This window comes from Setaria italica, chromosome III, assembly GCF_000263155.2.
Source record: "Setaria italica strain Yugu1 chromosome III, Setaria_italica_v2.0, whole genome shotgun sequence".
NCBI classification, from domain to species: domain Eukaryota; kingdom Viridiplantae; phylum Streptophyta; class Magnoliopsida; order Poales; family Poaceae; genus Setaria; species Setaria italica.
Window position 1 is genome coordinate 13,639,519 of NC_028452.1, and position 18,764 is coordinate 13,658,282.

Here is an 18,764-nt window from a genome sequence, read left to right on the forward strand (position 1 = left end):
CACCTTCGAAGCCCTACCGCCGCCCCACCGCTTCCGAATTCGGTATCTGCTCCTCCGCCTTCCAACCCCGTCCGGTACCTCAAGCCGCGAGATGCCGAGGAGTCGATCGGCACGCCAAGTGCCCGGTCGCTCACACGCACGGCGTCGTCTGCGTTAGCGCAACCACTTCACCGCCGGCTGCCATGCGCGGGGCTCGACGGGGCCACATCCCTGACGCTCTTTACAGGACTCAGCTATGGGATGCCACGCACGACAGGGTGGCCCTACTCACCGTCCTGCTTGTTCTCCACCGGTGGCACAAGCGCAACAGCTGACAAAGGGACTGAGACTGATGGCGCAGCGGCTCATGAAACTCAAAGGTGAGGCCTCCTCATTGCTTTTGGCATCAGAAATTCATCCAATGTAGAGGGTTTGATGCAGCATCACAATTGAATTTAAATATGTTGCCCCCACTTAGATTACAGGCTTGAATTAAGCACTCCTGCCTTGATTTATTGTAGCCTTTTTGGAACTCATGCAACATTTGATCTCTTAACAAAATTCCTTGTTCTGACAAAGTAAAACTGAGAAACGACACCTGATTATGTTGAAGTAGATGAATTAGTATCAAATCATAGATAATTTTTAACTAAATTATATAAGATCTTACTGAATCTGAAACATTCACAGCGAAGCTGACATGCTTTAGCTTACATCTTTTGATTCGTTCCCCACCGAAAAGTGAATTTGCATGGCATCTTAGGTGTGTTTTCTATTGTCTTCTGAAGCTTTTGCAGCACCCAAAATCAGTCAATTACAGACTATCTGTTCTGATCTCAAGTTGATGTGAATGCTTCCCTAATGCATATTATACAACTACTGACTTGCTTACTATATCCTGATAAATTTGCATCTCATGTTACATGAATTGTCCTGAACTTGGTCTGAGGTCATGTTAATTGACATGCTGAGCTAGTTTTTATTGCAATATTTGAAGTGAGGTAATTTCTGATTGCAATATTCAAATGTAGTTTATGATTGCAATATTCAGAGTGGAGTAGTATCTGATTGCAATATTCACAGTGAGATGTCAAATTCACATGGACTGCTTCAATTTATGAACCTTCATGCTACTTTCCAGTGCCGTGTGGTATTCTGTGCAACTCAGATTGAATTCTTGAAAATTGTGTTTGTCAGTGTTCTGGTTTTTCCTCATCTCAATACAGCTTGGAGTTGCAATTGAATAGAAACTGAACTCTGTGATTTGGTACCTGAACTGTTAGCATATTGATTTTCTTCTTACCTCTTTAGGTCCACCGGAGCTGAAATAGTGGGCGAGCAGCGTGAAAAGGCTGTAGATTATTTCAGAAAGAATGATATACTGATGAAGGTTCCAGATATCTCGACTGGATCTGATTACAACTTGATCACATTCAATACAGACAAGCCTTACATGTTGAATGAAGCTGCGAAAAGATCTGTCAGGTCCTTGTTTCAAAGACTTGACTGCATTCATATTGAAAACAAATGCATCAGTTCGCCAATAGTTGTGAGAAACATTTTGGCAAGCAGAACAGGAGTTCTTGGATTCTCAGAGGAAGAAACAGTGGCTCTGATAGCAGAAGGGATTAACAAAAACTATGTTGATCTCAAAATCTGCTTGGATTCTATAATGACAGAAATACACGGTGAGGAAGTGATCACAGAACTTCCAGGAGGATATGAGCTATTGAAATATGCAATGCATACTTGGAACATTCTAGAAGATTGTGGAGATCTCAAGAGACTAACTTTGCCATGTATAAGAATAAGATCATGGCAAGGTAAGAAGGTTCTAGAAAATTGGATAGGATGCATGAGCCATAGTTGTCATCCTTCACGGTGAAGTGTAGAATACTCTAAAACTAGATATTTTAGCATGGTAGAAATATAAGAAACTAGATAAGAATGAGGAGGGTTCTAGAATTAGGATATTTTGTATGGAAGAGTGTGGAAGTTTCCACATAGCAACACCACAATGATCATGAGCACCTATAAATAAAGGTGCTCCCCTCCCTCCTAGCCATACCATGACATAAGAGGTCTCAAGTAGAAGATTGCAAAGTAGCCATATAGTGTAGTGGTGCCATGGTAGGATAGTCATACAAAGAGTGTGCAAGTGAGTCTGTATCAAATTGAGTAGTGAATAAAGGTTTGAGTTTCCTTATAGAGAGTTGATCTCCCGCATTGGTGTCAGTGTGAAGGTATTCTCCAAGTAGTGTGGTGTCAAGTTCGAGGCGCCGATTTCTCAACATGAGCATTTGCGACAGGCAATGGTCGATGACTCTGTCGAGAAGTTATATCTTCTGCCAAACCACTCATCTCTATTACCTGCCAGTACCCGAGCAATTGTTGTTCTTAAGATATATATGCTTCTAGTTGAAGAAATGCCAAAGATTGATACTGCACATGCTAATTTTGCCTCAACAATATTGGCAGCAGCTGCTAAACCATATATGACTCCAGGAAACCATTGGTATGATATTTGCCAGAACGATATAGTGCTAAGCAACTGGTTAAATTACCGCGGTGAGCGCATGTACACGAGAGATGAAAGAAGCTTGATGTTATTACATCGACATGTTACCCACTACAATCTTGAGCACCAAGGCAAAAGCCCAACTAGTAGCTGCACATATGAGGCTATCCAGAATCTACTGGAGCACACTTTTCCTGATTTCATATCGAGACTTCAATTCCTCTTATGGGATAATAACATTCTAAAACCACTAAGATTGCATACTCTATTTACTGCATCCCCTCACCCTTATGATGGTTGATCCAGTGTTTTGTGCTAATTGGTACGTGAACTTTCCTTGTTAACCTTCGCATACATTATTCCTATTGTCTATAATTTTGTTCACACATCATGAAAGGGCTTGCTGGCAGAGTGGTAGCTATTTTTTATTGATATATCATTTCTGAGGATTTCCTTGTTGGATTTTCCATTTCAGAACGACGTCCATTCTGTTGAAGTGTCAATAAGAAGGTTTGGTGGATCAGGAAGGCGTAGGAGCGTAGCAATGGGTAGGGTGGCTAAGTAGATCGAGATTTAACTGCCGAACCTATGCATAATGCTATTAGCTCTTTAGTACGCTACTCACTACTCAGGAAGTTATCTGTGTATGGGATATATACAATGATAGAGAAAGGTATATATCAAGTCATGGACACAATAATTGTTCAGTGAAAATCTCAACAACTGTTAGATGTAGAGTGAACCTTCTTTATCACTACTTTCTCACAAGTAAATTCTCTTCATTACAAAACTTCAACACCATGAATCTGTGTTATTTTTCAGTAATTTCTGCTACCCAAGTAATTGCAAGTATTGAATTGCTTTCTAGAGAATACCTCAGGGTTTTGCTGTGCTTTCTGAATGCCTCAGATTCATGCAAATACAATACCCAATACCGACATGTGTTTTTACATTGTCCAATAGTAGTGTTGAAATGTTGCTCCAATTTCTGCACCCACACACTGGATGAGCATACGCCAAGCAGATAACATAATCTGCCCAGTGCCCATTATTGTAAGTCGTATAAAGTAATAATAAAAAATTGTAGTTGGTATTATGATATTTTGATAAACCTCTTTTACATATCTTTACATATATAAGCATTCCTCCCATGCATTGCTACTACAGATATGCTATCACTGTTTCATATGTGTACTCAAATTAATGAAATGATAAAATATTGGAAAAACTACATAATAGAAGTTTATAAATAAAATGGATGAAAATTGGATCACAACATTGTTTAGTTGAAATGAACCGATTCTGTTTACAACCCATATTGCAAATGGCCGACAAGTGTGTGCGAATTAACAGCCACTGTTGCTTCTTCTTCTTATGCAAATCATACATGCATGTCATATGATAGTTGGAGTGAAAACAGCTATACTTGGGGGGCACCGAATTATGTAGAAGATCTACTCTTGGAGGATTGTAGACACTTAGTTTGTTGACAAATATATGCACTCCTTTCCCCTGCAAGAAAAACAGTTACACTCGAGAAAAATCACAATATAATGGCACAATTGTAACTTTTGTTATGCTATGAATTTTTTTTCTTGAAACCTTTGTTCGGCTCTGCCATGTGCTGTGAAATCTTCATGCCAATGTGATTTTGCAGATGCTCATCGAAGCAAAAACAAAGATATGGTTGAAGATCTGCATGCCGTGAATTTGGAAGCATCAGATAGACGTGGGTCCCAAATTTCTTGGCCCAATTGTATGGGGAGAAACAGGGACTGATTTGGACAACAGCATAGGAAATCTTCATGCCAATGTGATTTTGCGGATGCTCATCGAAGCAAAAATAGAGATATGGTTGAAGATCTGCATGCCGCGAATTTTGAAGCATCAGATAGACATGGGTCCCAAATTTCTTGGCCCAATTGTATGGGGAGAAACAGGGACTGGTTTGGACAACAGCCTAGGTCTTGTTGCTAGAGAGGAGCAATCGGTTGCGTGACAATCAATGATGAACGGCGTGCTTTCAGTGGCCCGGCATGCTTTATTTGGGAACCTCAAATCCTGTGGGGATCCCGGATTTTTTCCTGGACTGGAATCCCATGCCGAAACCGGCCACGGGCTAAATTTCCACATCCTCTGGAATCTCACGCTGCGGGGGTGCACCGGGTGTGGTTATACATCACCGGAGATGATAGATTCGCAGGCATCACCCGAAGAAAGCGGTGCACTAATTAATATTCTAATGGACCGTGTCTCAGCTAATGTGTGCGTGGGCCTGAACAACCCGCGTGATGAACATATGCATGCAGAGGAATCAAACAAACTAGCTAACATCATCGTGTCCCAAAAATTTCATAGGACTAAAAAAAGTTGTAGATTGCTAACCGAATATTTAAATTAAATTCCGATTGTACCACTATATTTCTTATGATAATATCTTCAAAACAAGACCACGCTTGACTATATTTGGCTGATTTTTTAAAAAACTATTTTTAAAATATTAAATATTAATTTTTATTACTACGAACAAATTTTTGAACACTAAGAACAAATGATTGTTTCATACGTACAAAATATTAAACATCACGAGCAAATGACTGTATACAACGGACAAAATATGAATGAAAAACTATACGACGAAGAAAGTATTAAACATGACATACAATTAATAGTGTGGCACAAACAAAAGACTGAATTATTATGAGAAAGTAAAAGAAAAGTACTTAAATTGTTAATCAAGCATCCAAATTACATCAAGATGTTTCTTATAATAAGATCTTAAAAATAAGACTACACATAACTTGTGTGGTGAGATTTATTTTTCAAGTATATTTCTTTTTCAAATTTTTTCAAGTATATTTTAATATAAATAATAATTTTGGTCACTGTGAACAAATATTTGGATAACATGAACAAATGATTGTTCCATACGAATAAAATGTAAACACGACGAACAAATGGTTATATATAGTGAACAAAATATCGAATATCAAGAACAAAATTCTTGTACGATGCGAATAAATTATGCGAACTAACAGAAAACATTTTCAATAAATACATTATGAACATAGAATAAATATTATAATTCATAAATAAATACAAATGGATAACTTTAAATATAAATAGTCATGGGAGAATAAATAAAAACTAAAAAACTAAAATAATAGTATGGGTGAAGAAATAATAGATAAAGAAAATAGAATACGAAATATAAGAATAAATAAAAACATTAGATAGGGAATAAGGGAAAAGCAAATAAAATAAAAGATAATAATAAAAATAAGCAAATACAAATAAGGATCTACATACCTCGAACAAGTTGCAGTAACTCATAGAACAAGTATTTATAAACCTAGAACAAATTATATGAACTCACTAAATAAAAAATTGTACATTTGGAACAAATACACTATGGACATATAACAGTATTGTAATCCACAAGTCTATATAGTTGACCAGTTCAGTCTTTAAAGCGACCAAATAATTTAACACACAAACAAATAATATAAAGTAAACATGTAATTTTACACCACAAACAAACAAGTGAAGATATATAGAACAACTACCTTTACTAAGTAATAACAAAAATTCTCTAGTATTAATAGTAGAAAAAATAATAGAAACTTATCATCACGAGAAAATTATTGCCTACATGAACCCCAATGGAATCTTGAATCTGCAGTTTCATGTTTCATTTTAAGGCTTTTCTTGATTTGCTACGCCCCATAGAATCTTGAATTTGTAGCTGTGGCTCCTCCATCTCACCGGTTTTTGTCAGATCAACATTCGTAGTACTGCTTTTTGCATGAATTTTACATCGATTTGAGTAGCTTTCAGTAGAAACCAAAACAACTTATTCTTAATTTAATAGAGACAGCTACTCTCCAGCATATTTTATTTAGGCTTATGTTAAGAAATGGAGTAGTTGAGGGAGCAAGAATTGTGCCCCTCTATTATTTTGGACAAAGTTCCAGATTCAAGACTTATCTGTTGACTAGTAGACTGATCTAGGCAAGTCTTAGGTGTCCAAGTGACCAAGTCTGACAGCTGCCAACTACTAGCGACGTAGTGATTGATAATCTCATAAGAGCAGAAGGAACCTACTGGTAGTGAAGTAGTGATTTGAGTGTACGACACTGAATTTTTGTGATTTTATCCATGAAAAATTACTTGAGTAGCAATTTGCAGTTTCTTTCACTCTTTTACTGTCTTATCAGCACACTTTGTACTTACTTTTGAACATGCATTGCCTTCACTGTTGATTTCATGTCTTCAAGTAGGGTCGTGCAACTTTAAGTTTCAGCACAAAACTTTCCTCGCATATGTATCATGGAAGCCTTTTTGAGCATTGAAAACTAATTAGGTATGGCCAATTACAAGAAGCAGTGGCAATGTGTTTGCTTTGACCACATCCCCTAAATCAAGCTGGTGTCCTGCATTTTCAGACTGCTTTCGATATCGTTCATTCTTTGATTAATGCCAGTAGAGTAGCTATTTCTATTTCTAATGCAGGTGTCATTAAGTCCATCTAGGCCTATATTCAACTAATCTGCTAGTAGAGTAGCTATTTTTGGAAGTACAAAGCTGTATATCAGGTTAATGTCATTTCATTTACTGTTTGATTAATGCTTGTCGAGTCTATTCTTTTCCTTTCCTGTAAAGTTAATCTGGCATTTGCTGTTGGTTTCATGTCTTCAAGAGGGTTGTGCAACTTGAGGTAATTCATTGAAGATACTTGGATGCTTCATTTTACCCTACCTAGTTGCCTTCCTGATTGGATATTTTGGAAAGTTCCAAGGCACCTGGAGGACAATGACTTCTAGTCCTGGTCCTTGAATTGCTTGGCAGCCTTACAAGACTCCGGGAATTGTAAGTGCCCGCTTCAGTAAGCAGTCCAGTACGCTATAGTAGTTCAGATTTCTGAGACTTACACTTTCTTTTTGTGTTGATGCAGTGCTCAACCGTGTACAGGTGATATGCCTTCCTCTTCTTCCTTGTTGATGTCAACAATGATGAGGTGTGAAACCCCCTGCTGTCTAGCTTGCATCCTACTCCAATTCGGTTCCATAGCTACCATACCTAAAAAACTATCTGTCCATCAACTTGGCTGAAGAAAAAGACTTCTCAGATATGTGCAGAGAAAGCTTGGTTATCAATTATTCACGTGCCTTTTTGTAAAGCTTCCTTATTTTAGTTTGCATTATAGTAGAAGTCAGACTTGTTTTTCGTAGAGCTTCAGTTTTTTTTCTATGAAGTCATGTCATAGAACAAACAACCTTTTGTTCCCCAATGCTATCATCTTGTTGTGTCAATAGTTGATCAGGTTTTGCGTACGAACAAATACAAATTAGTAAATTTTCAAGGATAATATTAGCATCCACGGCCTGTCAGGCAGCTCATCTCCTTGAGTCAGCACTACATTTCCATTTTTTAGCAATATTATGTCTTAAATGTTTTTACTTTGTGAATTCGACCCCATTATATTTATCCCATTTGATTGGAACAGTGAGGTTATTTCTAATCATTATATCTGTCAGATACAGGTTGAATCAGCTGGCCAAGTATTCTAGGTTCTCTATGAACCTTCAAGAATCAGCTGACCAAGAATCAGCTTGGCTTGTCAATGTGTTATCCCCTAGCACATGTTCTGCTCTAGTGCTCTGCTCTTTTTCTTCTATGTATTCAGTTGATCGGCAGATGCTCTGCTCTTTCTTTGTAACAGAGGGTTGTAGAAGCAAGATTAAGTTGATAGCTGGGCATATAATATAACTGAGTTATATATTAATGTAGTTCCTGGAGTATGGAACTAATTTTCTTTTGTCCCAGCACTGACATAAAAATCTGGAATCTGCAAGTTGATTGTTCTTACCTTTACTCAAGCAGCGAAAAATAATTCTAGTTTTACATTTTTGTCTAACCGTTTGTTTATCCATGTTTCTGCTGGTGCTGTAGTTTTCTAGTGTACACAACACATTTGTACTTGGATCAAAAGGAAGGAGGAGTAAAATTTACTTGGTTTATTCTTTGCTGCTGCTGGATTAGTATGAGTTATGAAAGTTGTAGGCCATTATTAGCATAAAGGGTATAATTATTGAAATGCTGAGTTTTAGAACCAATAGTCCATTACAGTTTGACGTATGTTTACTAGTAGTGTGCTGTGCCTAGCACCATTGTCTACTATGACACTGTATTCTTTCATTCTATGCTGAATGACGTGCTGTCTTAGATGTGACCTTCAATGCATTGTTAAAATCCAGTCGTCATGAAGGAGCTGCTCGATAATATAGTGATAATCTGCTCATGAATACAGTGATGTCCTGCTTATGTGCTACCTCCGTTCCCATTTGTATGACGTTTCAGACAATAAATTAACACTATATGCAAGCCAAAATGGCTGTCTGAAACGTCATGTAAATATGACTGGAGGGAGTACAAAATGAAAGTGATGCTGTTAAGTTAGGATTACTACTATATGGCATCCATTCTTGGTTGGTACTTTTTTTAAAGAAAAAGAGCATGCATGGTGGTGGCATAGACAGCCGGACTAATTAATCATCGCAAGTTGCTCCCACACGGCTGCCGCGCGTCGGGACCTCCAAACAGCGACAGGGGCAGGGGGCAGCACTGCCCTGCCCCGTGCAAGGAGATTTTGAAGTTCAAAATAATCCCCGTGGGTCATTTCTTCCAGGGGCTAATCGGCCACGAGCTGCCAAGCTCTTATTTTAGGAGAGATTGGTGAATTATTGGTTTGTTTTGTCCTAAACTTCCAATAATTATTGGAAAAAGGAAAGGTACAGGAGATCTGCTAGAGCTCTATTTTTTTACGAACACTTCCAATATAATAGTTGGATTGAGAAAAGAGAGATTGTTGGAGATGCTCTAAAAATGGGAAAAGACAAAAACTAGGAAGAAAAGGATATATAGGAAGAAAAGAAAAAAAACTAAAGATGATAAACGAAAGAATAAGAAAAATAAGAATGTTATGGATATTTGATATCTTCTATCCATTTAAAAAAGAGAGAAAAAGTCATTTTATTAAACATTTTACAAACTAGATAAAAAATTATGCTACACTGGAGAAGGTTAGGGTCAGAGCGAGAGGCTAGAGGCATGCCAAATGGACCCTTAGTGATAATCCTTTGTGACCCCAAACGATAGAAAATGCATACTGGGAGTAGGAATTCTAGGTTGAAGCTCTCCTTCGCACCACCTAGGTAGAGACAGTTGATGATCCATGAGCCCACGCGTTACAGGGTCAAGTTCCTCTACAATTTTTTCCCTTTGATGAAATGTGTGCCGGTGTCAGTGTGCCACTCTAAGGCCAGTCTTAATGAAATGTTTCAATTAAGTTTCATGAGCATTAAATTGTATGCCACACTTGGCAATATCATTGTGAGGAGAGAGAAGTAAGAGTTTCATTAGATGTGAGAAAAGTTTCATCCTCATAACACTCAGCTGGCACAGTTCAATGAAACTATACACTTAGAGTGACTGAATAAAAATGTGTCTAGTTATTTAATGAAGGTGAAGCTATTTTTGAAAAAAGATAAATGTCATTCCATCATTTACGGTTTTATACTCTTCCTTAGTAAATTATAATTTTTTTCTTTCCTAGATTCGTAGATTTTATTATGGACTTAGATACACTCTCTCTCTATATATATATACACATATATGTATGCATAGTAATAAAATTTATAAATCTAGAAAAGAAAAAAATGACCCATAAACCACTTCTTAACCCTAACACCCATGCCTATAGCCTACTCCCGCCGCCGCCGCCACCCGACACCCCACTCCTGCCATCGGCCACCACCCTCCCCTTCTCGCGGTGACCTCCTTCTCCCTCCAACAGTCGCGGTCTTGTCCCGTCTCCCCGCCCTAACCATCACCCCATCACCGTGCCTTGCGTGCTGTATCTTTGGCGAGCCCACTCCTGCACCCCGCCCTCTTTCCACGTCCCCGGCGGCGGCTCTCCCTCCTCCTCTTCCTCCTTCAGCCTTCTAAATCCACCTACATCTGAGTATAAAAAAAACACTTACATCTCGTTGATCCCGCCGCCGCCACGTACCCACCCTGGTTTGCCGCCTCTCAAGTGTTCCTATAAGGTTGTGGTATGGTAACCCTAATCCTTCCTCGAGCTCTAGCTTCTGTGAGGGTGTGTTTGGTTCCGTCACCGGAGATGAAGAATTACAGCCAATGACATCGCTGATTAAAGGTAATCATCGACCGAAACATTGCTAGTTGTACATTCATATCATGTGAACCCAATTTGAACAATTTTATTCTTTTTGCCCTTTCTATGAACAAAGCAGTATATCGGCAATTGTATGCTTGGAGTAATATTAGTAACTCAATAATCGGGAGATTTGTTCGCAAAAGAGTAGGACAACTTTAGATTCCTCTCTCTATAAGAGAGGGAGGAGTGTTTTTCAGAGGCTTGGATTGGTATTGATGATGAACCGGAGGTTTCTGTATCTGTTGTTGGACAACATCAATCAGGAGCAGAGCACCTTTGCACTGCGCCGCATCAACATGTCTGGCTTCTTTTACCCAACAAGACCACTAGCAAACAGATCAAGAGGCGCCGGTAGTTCGGCGAATAACACAGCTACAATCGAGAAAGCTCGGCTGCCTCGGCCTGTAATCACCTTTCGGCCCCCCTCATCTGAATCTGAGCTTGACTTTGGGAGCATGGACTTCATGCTCTTCAGCAGCACTCGCGACAGCAAGTACCAGATCATCGGCACTTACCAGAGGGGCAACACACTCCTTTACAGCATGGACTCAAATACCATCCGGGTCATGCCAACCGTCAACAAGCGGAAGAGAATGCCTCTCTCCCACATTGTCGGTGACAGCCTCTACGTCATGGACAGGTTTCCACGGCCATCTGACACCAAATGCTTCGAGGCCCTTGCTCACGGCCGTGCCTCTAGCGACCGGTTCAGCAGGCTGGACTGGTACTGGCAATCTCTTTCGCCACCACCGGACATATTTGAGCCAGGCTACAAGCTGCCTGACAGCTACATCAGGTCCTACGCGGTGGTCGGACACTCCAACATATGTGTGTCCGCCAAGGACATCGGCACCTACTCCTTTGACACAGTGAGCCAAGCGTGGAGCAAGACCGGTGACTGGGTGCTTCCATTCTCCGGCCGCGCCGAGTATATCCCAGAGTACAACCTCTGGTTCGGCCTCTCATATGGTGACAACAACCTGCTGTGCACGTCAGACCTATCAGCTGCCTCAGAGCTCAAGCCGCCAAAGCTGCGCCACGTCTGGGAGGACAATCACAAAACCCCTGAGGATTGGGTCAGAGGAATGGCCAACGTGGTGCACCTAGGGTCTGGCAAGTTTTGCGTCGCCAGGTTCTTCCAAACACCGGAGGAAGAGCCATGCGAAGATGGTGGCTTCATCCGCCGGGAATGCGAGAGGTTCGTCGTGCTCACCGGCGTGGAGGTGGAGCGCTGCGGCAAGGCTGGCAGAGGGCTCAGGATGATCACGCACAGGTCCAAACGTTACAGGTTGGTGAATAATAAGTTGCTCGATTTGGTACTCTGATGAGTATCTGATTTCCCTTCCTCTAGCCTGGTTAGAGCTGAAATAATCATCTCAGGCATCAGGATCGATCCATCTTTGTGTGCATTATTTATTTATTGCGTGCTAAATATTTGCCTGATTGGTGGCCGACAACTCTCCTAGTAATTGGCAATGCTCAACCTCTGTTATTTATCCCTGAATTCTACTGTGTATTTGTGTATTTGGGAACGGTGACGAGCAACAGTAAACCTCACTGTTGATCCAGTTTTCCTTATTTTGTGGACTCTCTCCCTTCAGAGATCGTATATGAATAATTGAATGTGAACCTTTGGCCCAGTTTGGTACCGCTGTGGGGAGAAGCGCTTCTCAAATAAACTGCACTAATATGGTAAAGCGCTTCTCCGAGAAGCGGATCTAGTCCAGTTTCTACGTTCTAGTATAAATGGGAGCTGTGAGGAGAAGCGTGGCTAGAAGAAGCTGCAAAAAAGCACACCGTTTGGCTAGTAGTTTCAGCTTATTTTAGCCACAAGCAGGATTTAAACTGTTCAGAACCTTTGTATACTGATTCTAAATTGTGCCATTGTCCCATTGGGATTTGAAGGGAAAAAAAATCAGGCAAGACTGCAACAGGATTACAGGAAGCTGGGTCTGTACTACCAACTGTTCGAGGATTCAGAATTTCAGATGATGTTGAGATTTCCCGCGGCTTACTAGTGAGGAGCCCCGAAAGGTTCAGGTTTTGCCAATGGAGGTGTCTCAGGTTGAAACATGCGTGAATGTTGAACCCAATGATTGCAAGAGAATTCAATCATCAGGTACACAAAAGTTCGATCGCTATGATTCAGTAATTCTAGGATCCTGGAGTTAGCATGATGAATCATGAATGCATTTCTGATTCAGTAATTCCAGGATCCTGGAGGTAGCATGATGAATGCATTGCTGTTCTTGGATGCTGGTGCAGAATGGGAAGCAACATCCATTGGCAAAAGTTGTATCCAAAATCCATGTAGACATCTGACTATCTGAGTGCTGCTCGGTTGGCAGGTGTTGCTGCTAACCTTCTCTGATTTTTCTGAAAGAAGCAAGACTGCAACAGGAAGCTGGGTCTGTATCACCAACTGTTCGAGGATTCATGATTTCAGAATTTCAGATTATTGAGGACTTGAGATTTACCACGGCTTACTAGCTAGGAGCCCGGGAAGCTTCAGGTTTTTCCAACGGGGGTGTGCACAGGAGGGGATTGCTTTCATGGGTTGACTTTGTCGCAACGCGAGTTTCTCATGGGCCTTTCCCCCCTCTCCTTTTCTCAAAAAAAAAGAAAAGAAAAACGATCACTAAATTGATTTAGTGAGCGTGTTACTGATTCAAAAAAGCAGTGAGCATCCTCTTCACAACTTTTTGAAAGTTAAATTACATCCCATCTTCACAGAAGTTCCAAAAAAAAAGGTTAGAACAACTTTCACGAAAGTCCGACGCAAAGCCAAACGAAAAGAATCAGAACAGACACCTCGATTCCTGTGCAAAGATGACACGGTTACACCTAAAAAGCCTCCTGCGCTGCACTCGGCAAAGCGTCCTCACCGGGTCAACACCCTACCCCTATTCACCGCGCAGCCAACCGGGCCGCAGGCTCGTTCCATTTCCATCCGTGAAAAGAGTTTACCGAAAAAAGAACGCGCCCCTATTTCTCGGATCAGAACGCGCGGTCCGACGACGCGACCGCACCGCCCGCCACGAGCCACCAGTACTGCCCCGTCGTCGCCTCTGGGAGGCCGCTGGCGGCGGTGCAGGCCGGCGACGGCGGCGCGAGGTGGAACGGCGAGCCGCGGTAGGGAACGGCGAGGCCGGAGGCGGCGAACACCGGAGGCGACCCCGATCCTGATGAGGCGTGGTCGGCGCCGGTGTTGGTGGCGGCGTGCGGCGGCGGCATCGGCGGCAGCACCGGGCGGTTCTTGCGGCGGCCGGAGCCGACGGGCACGTTGCGGATGGCGCCGCCGGCCGTCCAGTAGCGGTGGCAGGCCCGGCAGAAGTGGCGCGGCTGGTTGACGTTGTAGTTGTTGAAGTAGCAGAACTTGGTGTCCCGGCTCCGGCACCGCGGGCACGGCAGCCGCGCCTCGGCCGCCGCCGCGCGCGCCCGCGCGGCCTCCTCCAGCAGGTCCGCGCTCCCGCGCCCCGGCGCCGGCGGCGCCTGGTTCTGCAGCCTCGGCGGCGCGTTGCCACCAGCGTGCATGGGCGGCGCCGGCAGCGGCTGCTGCTGCGTGGTGATAACCTTGCCGAACAGCTTGATGCCCGCCGCGCCGGTGCACGCGGCCGCGGCCCTGACCGGCAACTCGACGTGAGGCAGCATGTCGCGCGAGGCGTACGTGTGGATGGCTGGTTTGCGATGGTTTTCTCCGAAGCAGAGGAGGGACGTATCAGCCATCCAGTCGACCTGGGCATTGGTATATATAGCATCTTAGACAACTCAGTGCGTGGGTGCGTGCGCGCGGTGGACACCATGATTTCCGGTGCCTTTTGGTCGCGGTCGACGTTTCGTTGCAAAGTCATTTTCCAGACTTGCATCGCAGAATGAGTTGCCTCTGCCCTCTAGCTACAACCATTGCACATGATACTCCACCATCCTAAATTATAGGTTGTTTTAGCTTTTCTTTCTAGGTACATAGGTATTTGTATGCATATGGAGATGTGTACAAACACCTATGAACCTAGAAAGCTAAAACGACTTATATTTTGAAATTGAGGGAGTATAATATAATGGAGGGCTTACCAAGAGACAAGTTGAAGTACCTTGGTCTATTTGACATTATTCTCAGGAAGAATTATTAAAGGCTAACATTCAACCCCTGGTGGCCCGTTCCGGTCCTTTAGAAGTTGTAACGTAAGAGTTTTTTTTGGTGAAAGTAGAAATGTAGGAGTTTGACGTTGCTGTAAGGAGTTTTTCTATTTAGAAATAAATAAAATCACTGCAACATATAAATAAGCCTGCAAGCATGCCGTGGAACAAGCTTGGCCATTCATGGCTCTACGTGAATCGGGTTGTGCATGCTTCTAGTATTGGGTTAAGTGGCGGTACTGCGGGCATCTTCAATAAAATGGCTTATGAGATATCTCATACTCAAAGTGACATGTATATCATATGGTATTTGAAACTTTGTCATATCATATCCAGTATGTTTTTAGCGACATGGTAACAACCCCAGGAGTCAACCTAGGTCTTAGAGCCGCCATACTTGCTTACCAGTTGCACCTTCCTAATCTTTTCCTTCCTTTTTTCGACTGATCACTTTGCGTTTGTGTGGCATAAAAGTTCGCAAAAGGCACTAAAAACCACCCGAAAACAAGATTCTCACCTTTACTTTATCTCCCGTAAAGCGCATGCTTTTAGGGGGTGTTCGTGGTCTTTATCCGTATGGTACGAATCACTAGCTAGCCAGTGGCTTTTGATGAGGGGCAGTATCGAAAGTGTAAATCTTTCTGGTTGGAAAGGCCGAAGTGCCGAACCATGCCCTGCTTTTCCTGCCAATCCAAAAGAAAGTTGCCATTACCTTTGCTTTTGCGCTTTGATAGGAAACCTGATTTGCCAAGCAACTCGCGGAGTTTAATAGCCTCATGAATTACCGAGCTGTGTTTCTGAAGAAATGAGAGCACCTGTTTTTTCGTTGCTATTGGCAGAGAAAAAGACTAAGAGTCTACAGTATATGGGCCAAATCTTGGGCTTGCGGCCTAATATGCTGAACGCTACTGGCTGGGCCGCCTAATGTCTAACCGCATTTTCTCGGTTCCTCTGAATGAAAAAGGAGCGACCCCACGTTTCCTCTCCTGTTGTCGTGTTGGTTCTCTCTCTCTCTCAAAATGAGTTTTTTTTTTAGGTTAAGCCATTCAGCAAGCTTTATTGATTCGAGAGAATAGTTACATCATTTATAAGAAATTGGCGAATAGATGCAGGGGGATCATCAAGAACTTTTTCCTAACATTGCTTGCCTAGCCAGCTCATGAGCTACAGAATTACTCTCCCTATTACAGTGGCTAATAGAAATTGCGGTAAAGTCCGTCCAAGGCCAACAACATTCGTCATATATTGCCGCCGAAACCGTAGCTGAGAAACCTCCACCTAGTATCAACCACCTCCATACAATCAGCTTGGATTTGCACCCAATATGGACCAACCTGCTGGGCCAATAATAGCCTGTGTCTCAAAGCTGAAGCTTCCGCCATAGCTGCGTCTAGCACATGAGAGATATAGCTATACGAAGCTGCGATGAAGCCACCCGAGGCATCTCGTATGAACGTGCCAGTACTTCCCACCCTCGTAATTTCTTCAAAGGATCCATCTACATTAATCATAAGGAATCTCTCCAGCGGCTTCTTCCAAGAATTGTTGACCACAGTCGATATCTTGAACGCTAAAGCATAATTTGTTATGATCGCCGCAATTGACATGGCTGCTCTGGTTGGACTCTGAGTTTCTTCCCTATGTACAACTTGTCTTCGTTGCCACCAAATGAACCAACAACCTGTAAGTATAAGTTCAGCCAAGCCTACATTTTTAAACTCCTTGGCCAGACCTCCTTGCCGAATTACCTCCTGAATCATTACAGATCCCGATCTGTCCACCACCAGCAATTTTTCGATTATTTCCCACACACCGAGAGACAGCCAAACTACCCTTGCTCGGCTACAAGAGAACAATGCATGTTTTATATCCTCCGCTCCTGTTAAACACCCGGGGCAATTGCACATATCGAAAATATGCTTGTTTGCCAAGATTACATTGCACGGTATACACCCACGGAGGGCTCGCCATACAAAGATTTTAATCTTACTTGGAATTGAGAGCTTCCACAATTGGCGCCATACAAAGTTGGGTCTGTACCACCTGGTGTTGCATTGTGGTTGTGATCTCCAAACTTATAATTCCATTGGACATGATAAGCTATTCTTACCGAAAATAGGCCACTCCGATTGTGATGCCAGGCCACCACATCCTCACGTCCATTAACAATAGGAATTTGGAGAATTCTGTTAGCATCAACAGACCAAAATATAGATCGAATCAATTGCACATCCCATCTTCCATCCACGGGGTTAATCAATTCATCCACCGTGGAAACTAAGACATTGCCACGTGGAGTTAAAACTTTCACATTATGGCTACCGGGGATCCAATTATTATTCCAGATATTAATCTGTGAGCCATCTCCAATTCTCCATATATATCCTCGTTTGAAACATTCCAACCCTGCTAGAACACTCTGCCACGTAAAGGAGCTTCCACTCTTCATTCTTGCCTGAAGTAATTTGCCATCAGGATAATATTTCGCTCTTAGTACTCTTGCACATAGCGATTCTGGCTCACTAAGCAACCTCCAGACCTGTTTTGCCAACATTGCTAAATTAAAACTGTGGAAATCTCTAAAGCCCATACCTCCTTTGTTCTTTGGTATGCATAGCTTCCACCACGCCTGCCAGTGGATCCTCTTCTTCTCATCGTCATCCCCCCACCAATATTGCGAGATAGCATCAGTCATCCCTTTGCATATGTTTTTTGGAATTTTGAATACCATCATCCCAAACGTTGGTATGGTTTGAGCGATTGATTTGATCAGGACCTCCTTCCCTCCCATACTTAGTTGTTTATCCTTCCAACCATTAATCCTCAACTGGATTCTATCAATAAGGTGTCGGAAGCAATCACTTCTGTCAGCTCCCACCAAAGCCGGCAGCCCTAAATATTTATCATTGAGAGACTCATTCAAGATATTCATGGAATTTATAACCTCCACCTTCACCTCAGGAAGTGTATTGCTAGAAAAGAAGATACTCGATTTATTCACACTCAACATCTGGCCTGAGCTTTGATAGTACGTGTCAAGAATATTCTTGAGGCAATCTGCATATTTCTTATCAGCGTGCGTAAGAATTAGAGAGTCATCCGCAAATAATAAGTGTGAAACCATCGGGGCTCCTCTACAGACTTTTACCTCCTCCAGATCACCATTCTCCTCGGCATTCTGGATCATACACGATAGGCCTTCTGCCACCATGAGAAACAAGTAGGGGGACAAAGGGTCCCCTTGAAGGATACCTCTTGTTGGTGTAAACATATTCGTCTCCGTTGAATTGAATCGAACTGTGTACCTGACTGACGATACACACGCCATAATCAGCCGCACCCATCTATCATCAAATCCCAGCTTGAGCATCATTTTCTCTAGGAAAGCCCATTCGACTCTGTCATACGCCTTATGCATGTCCAGCTTAATAGCACAGAGCCCACGCTTCCCCTTCTTCCTCCTTATAGCATGAATACATTCATAAGCAATTAGAATATTATCAGTAATTAGCCTGCCTGGCACAAATGCACTTAGGTGTCCGTTGATGACCTCCGGAAGGATACCCTTCAATCTATTTGAGAGCATTTTAGAGATAATCTTATACACAACATTGCATAAACTAATTGGGCGGAACTGAGCCACCATATCTGGATTTTCCACTTTGGGAATCATCACAATCGTGGGGTCATTCCATCCTTCAGGAATAGTAGCCGTGTTCACTACCTGCAGAACTTCTTTCACCAGATCATCCCCAAGCATTCCCCAGAACCGTTTGTAGAAAATAGCATGTAGTCTGTCAGGCCTCGGGGCCTTTAAGGGTGCGTTTGGTTTGGAGACAAAGTGGGACGGGATGATCCTGTCCCTATTTTTTGGTACGGGACGATCCTATT

General features: G+C 42.4%; 1 protein-coding gene across 1 annotated transcript; it reads right to left on the reverse strand.

The window, feature by feature from the left end:
* Positions 1-13,184: 13,184 nt before the first annotated feature.
* Positions 13,185-14,468, reverse strand: LOC101769324 (dof zinc finger protein 2-like). The gene has a single exon (XM_004963607.3). It carries the CDS (start codon positions 14,460-14,462, stop codon positions 13,734-13,736), a length of 729 nt encoding a protein of 242 aa, XP_004963664.3. The 5' UTR covers positions 14,463-14,468; the 3' UTR covers positions 13,185-13,733.
* Between the last annotated feature and the right edge of the window lie 4,296 nt (positions 14,469-18,764).

Excerpts from the sequence above, each read along its gene's own strand:
- LOC101769324 (XM_004963607.3), bottom strand. The coding sequence starts at position 14,462 with ATGGCTGATACGTCCCTCCTCTGCTTCGGAGAAAACCATCGCAAACCA.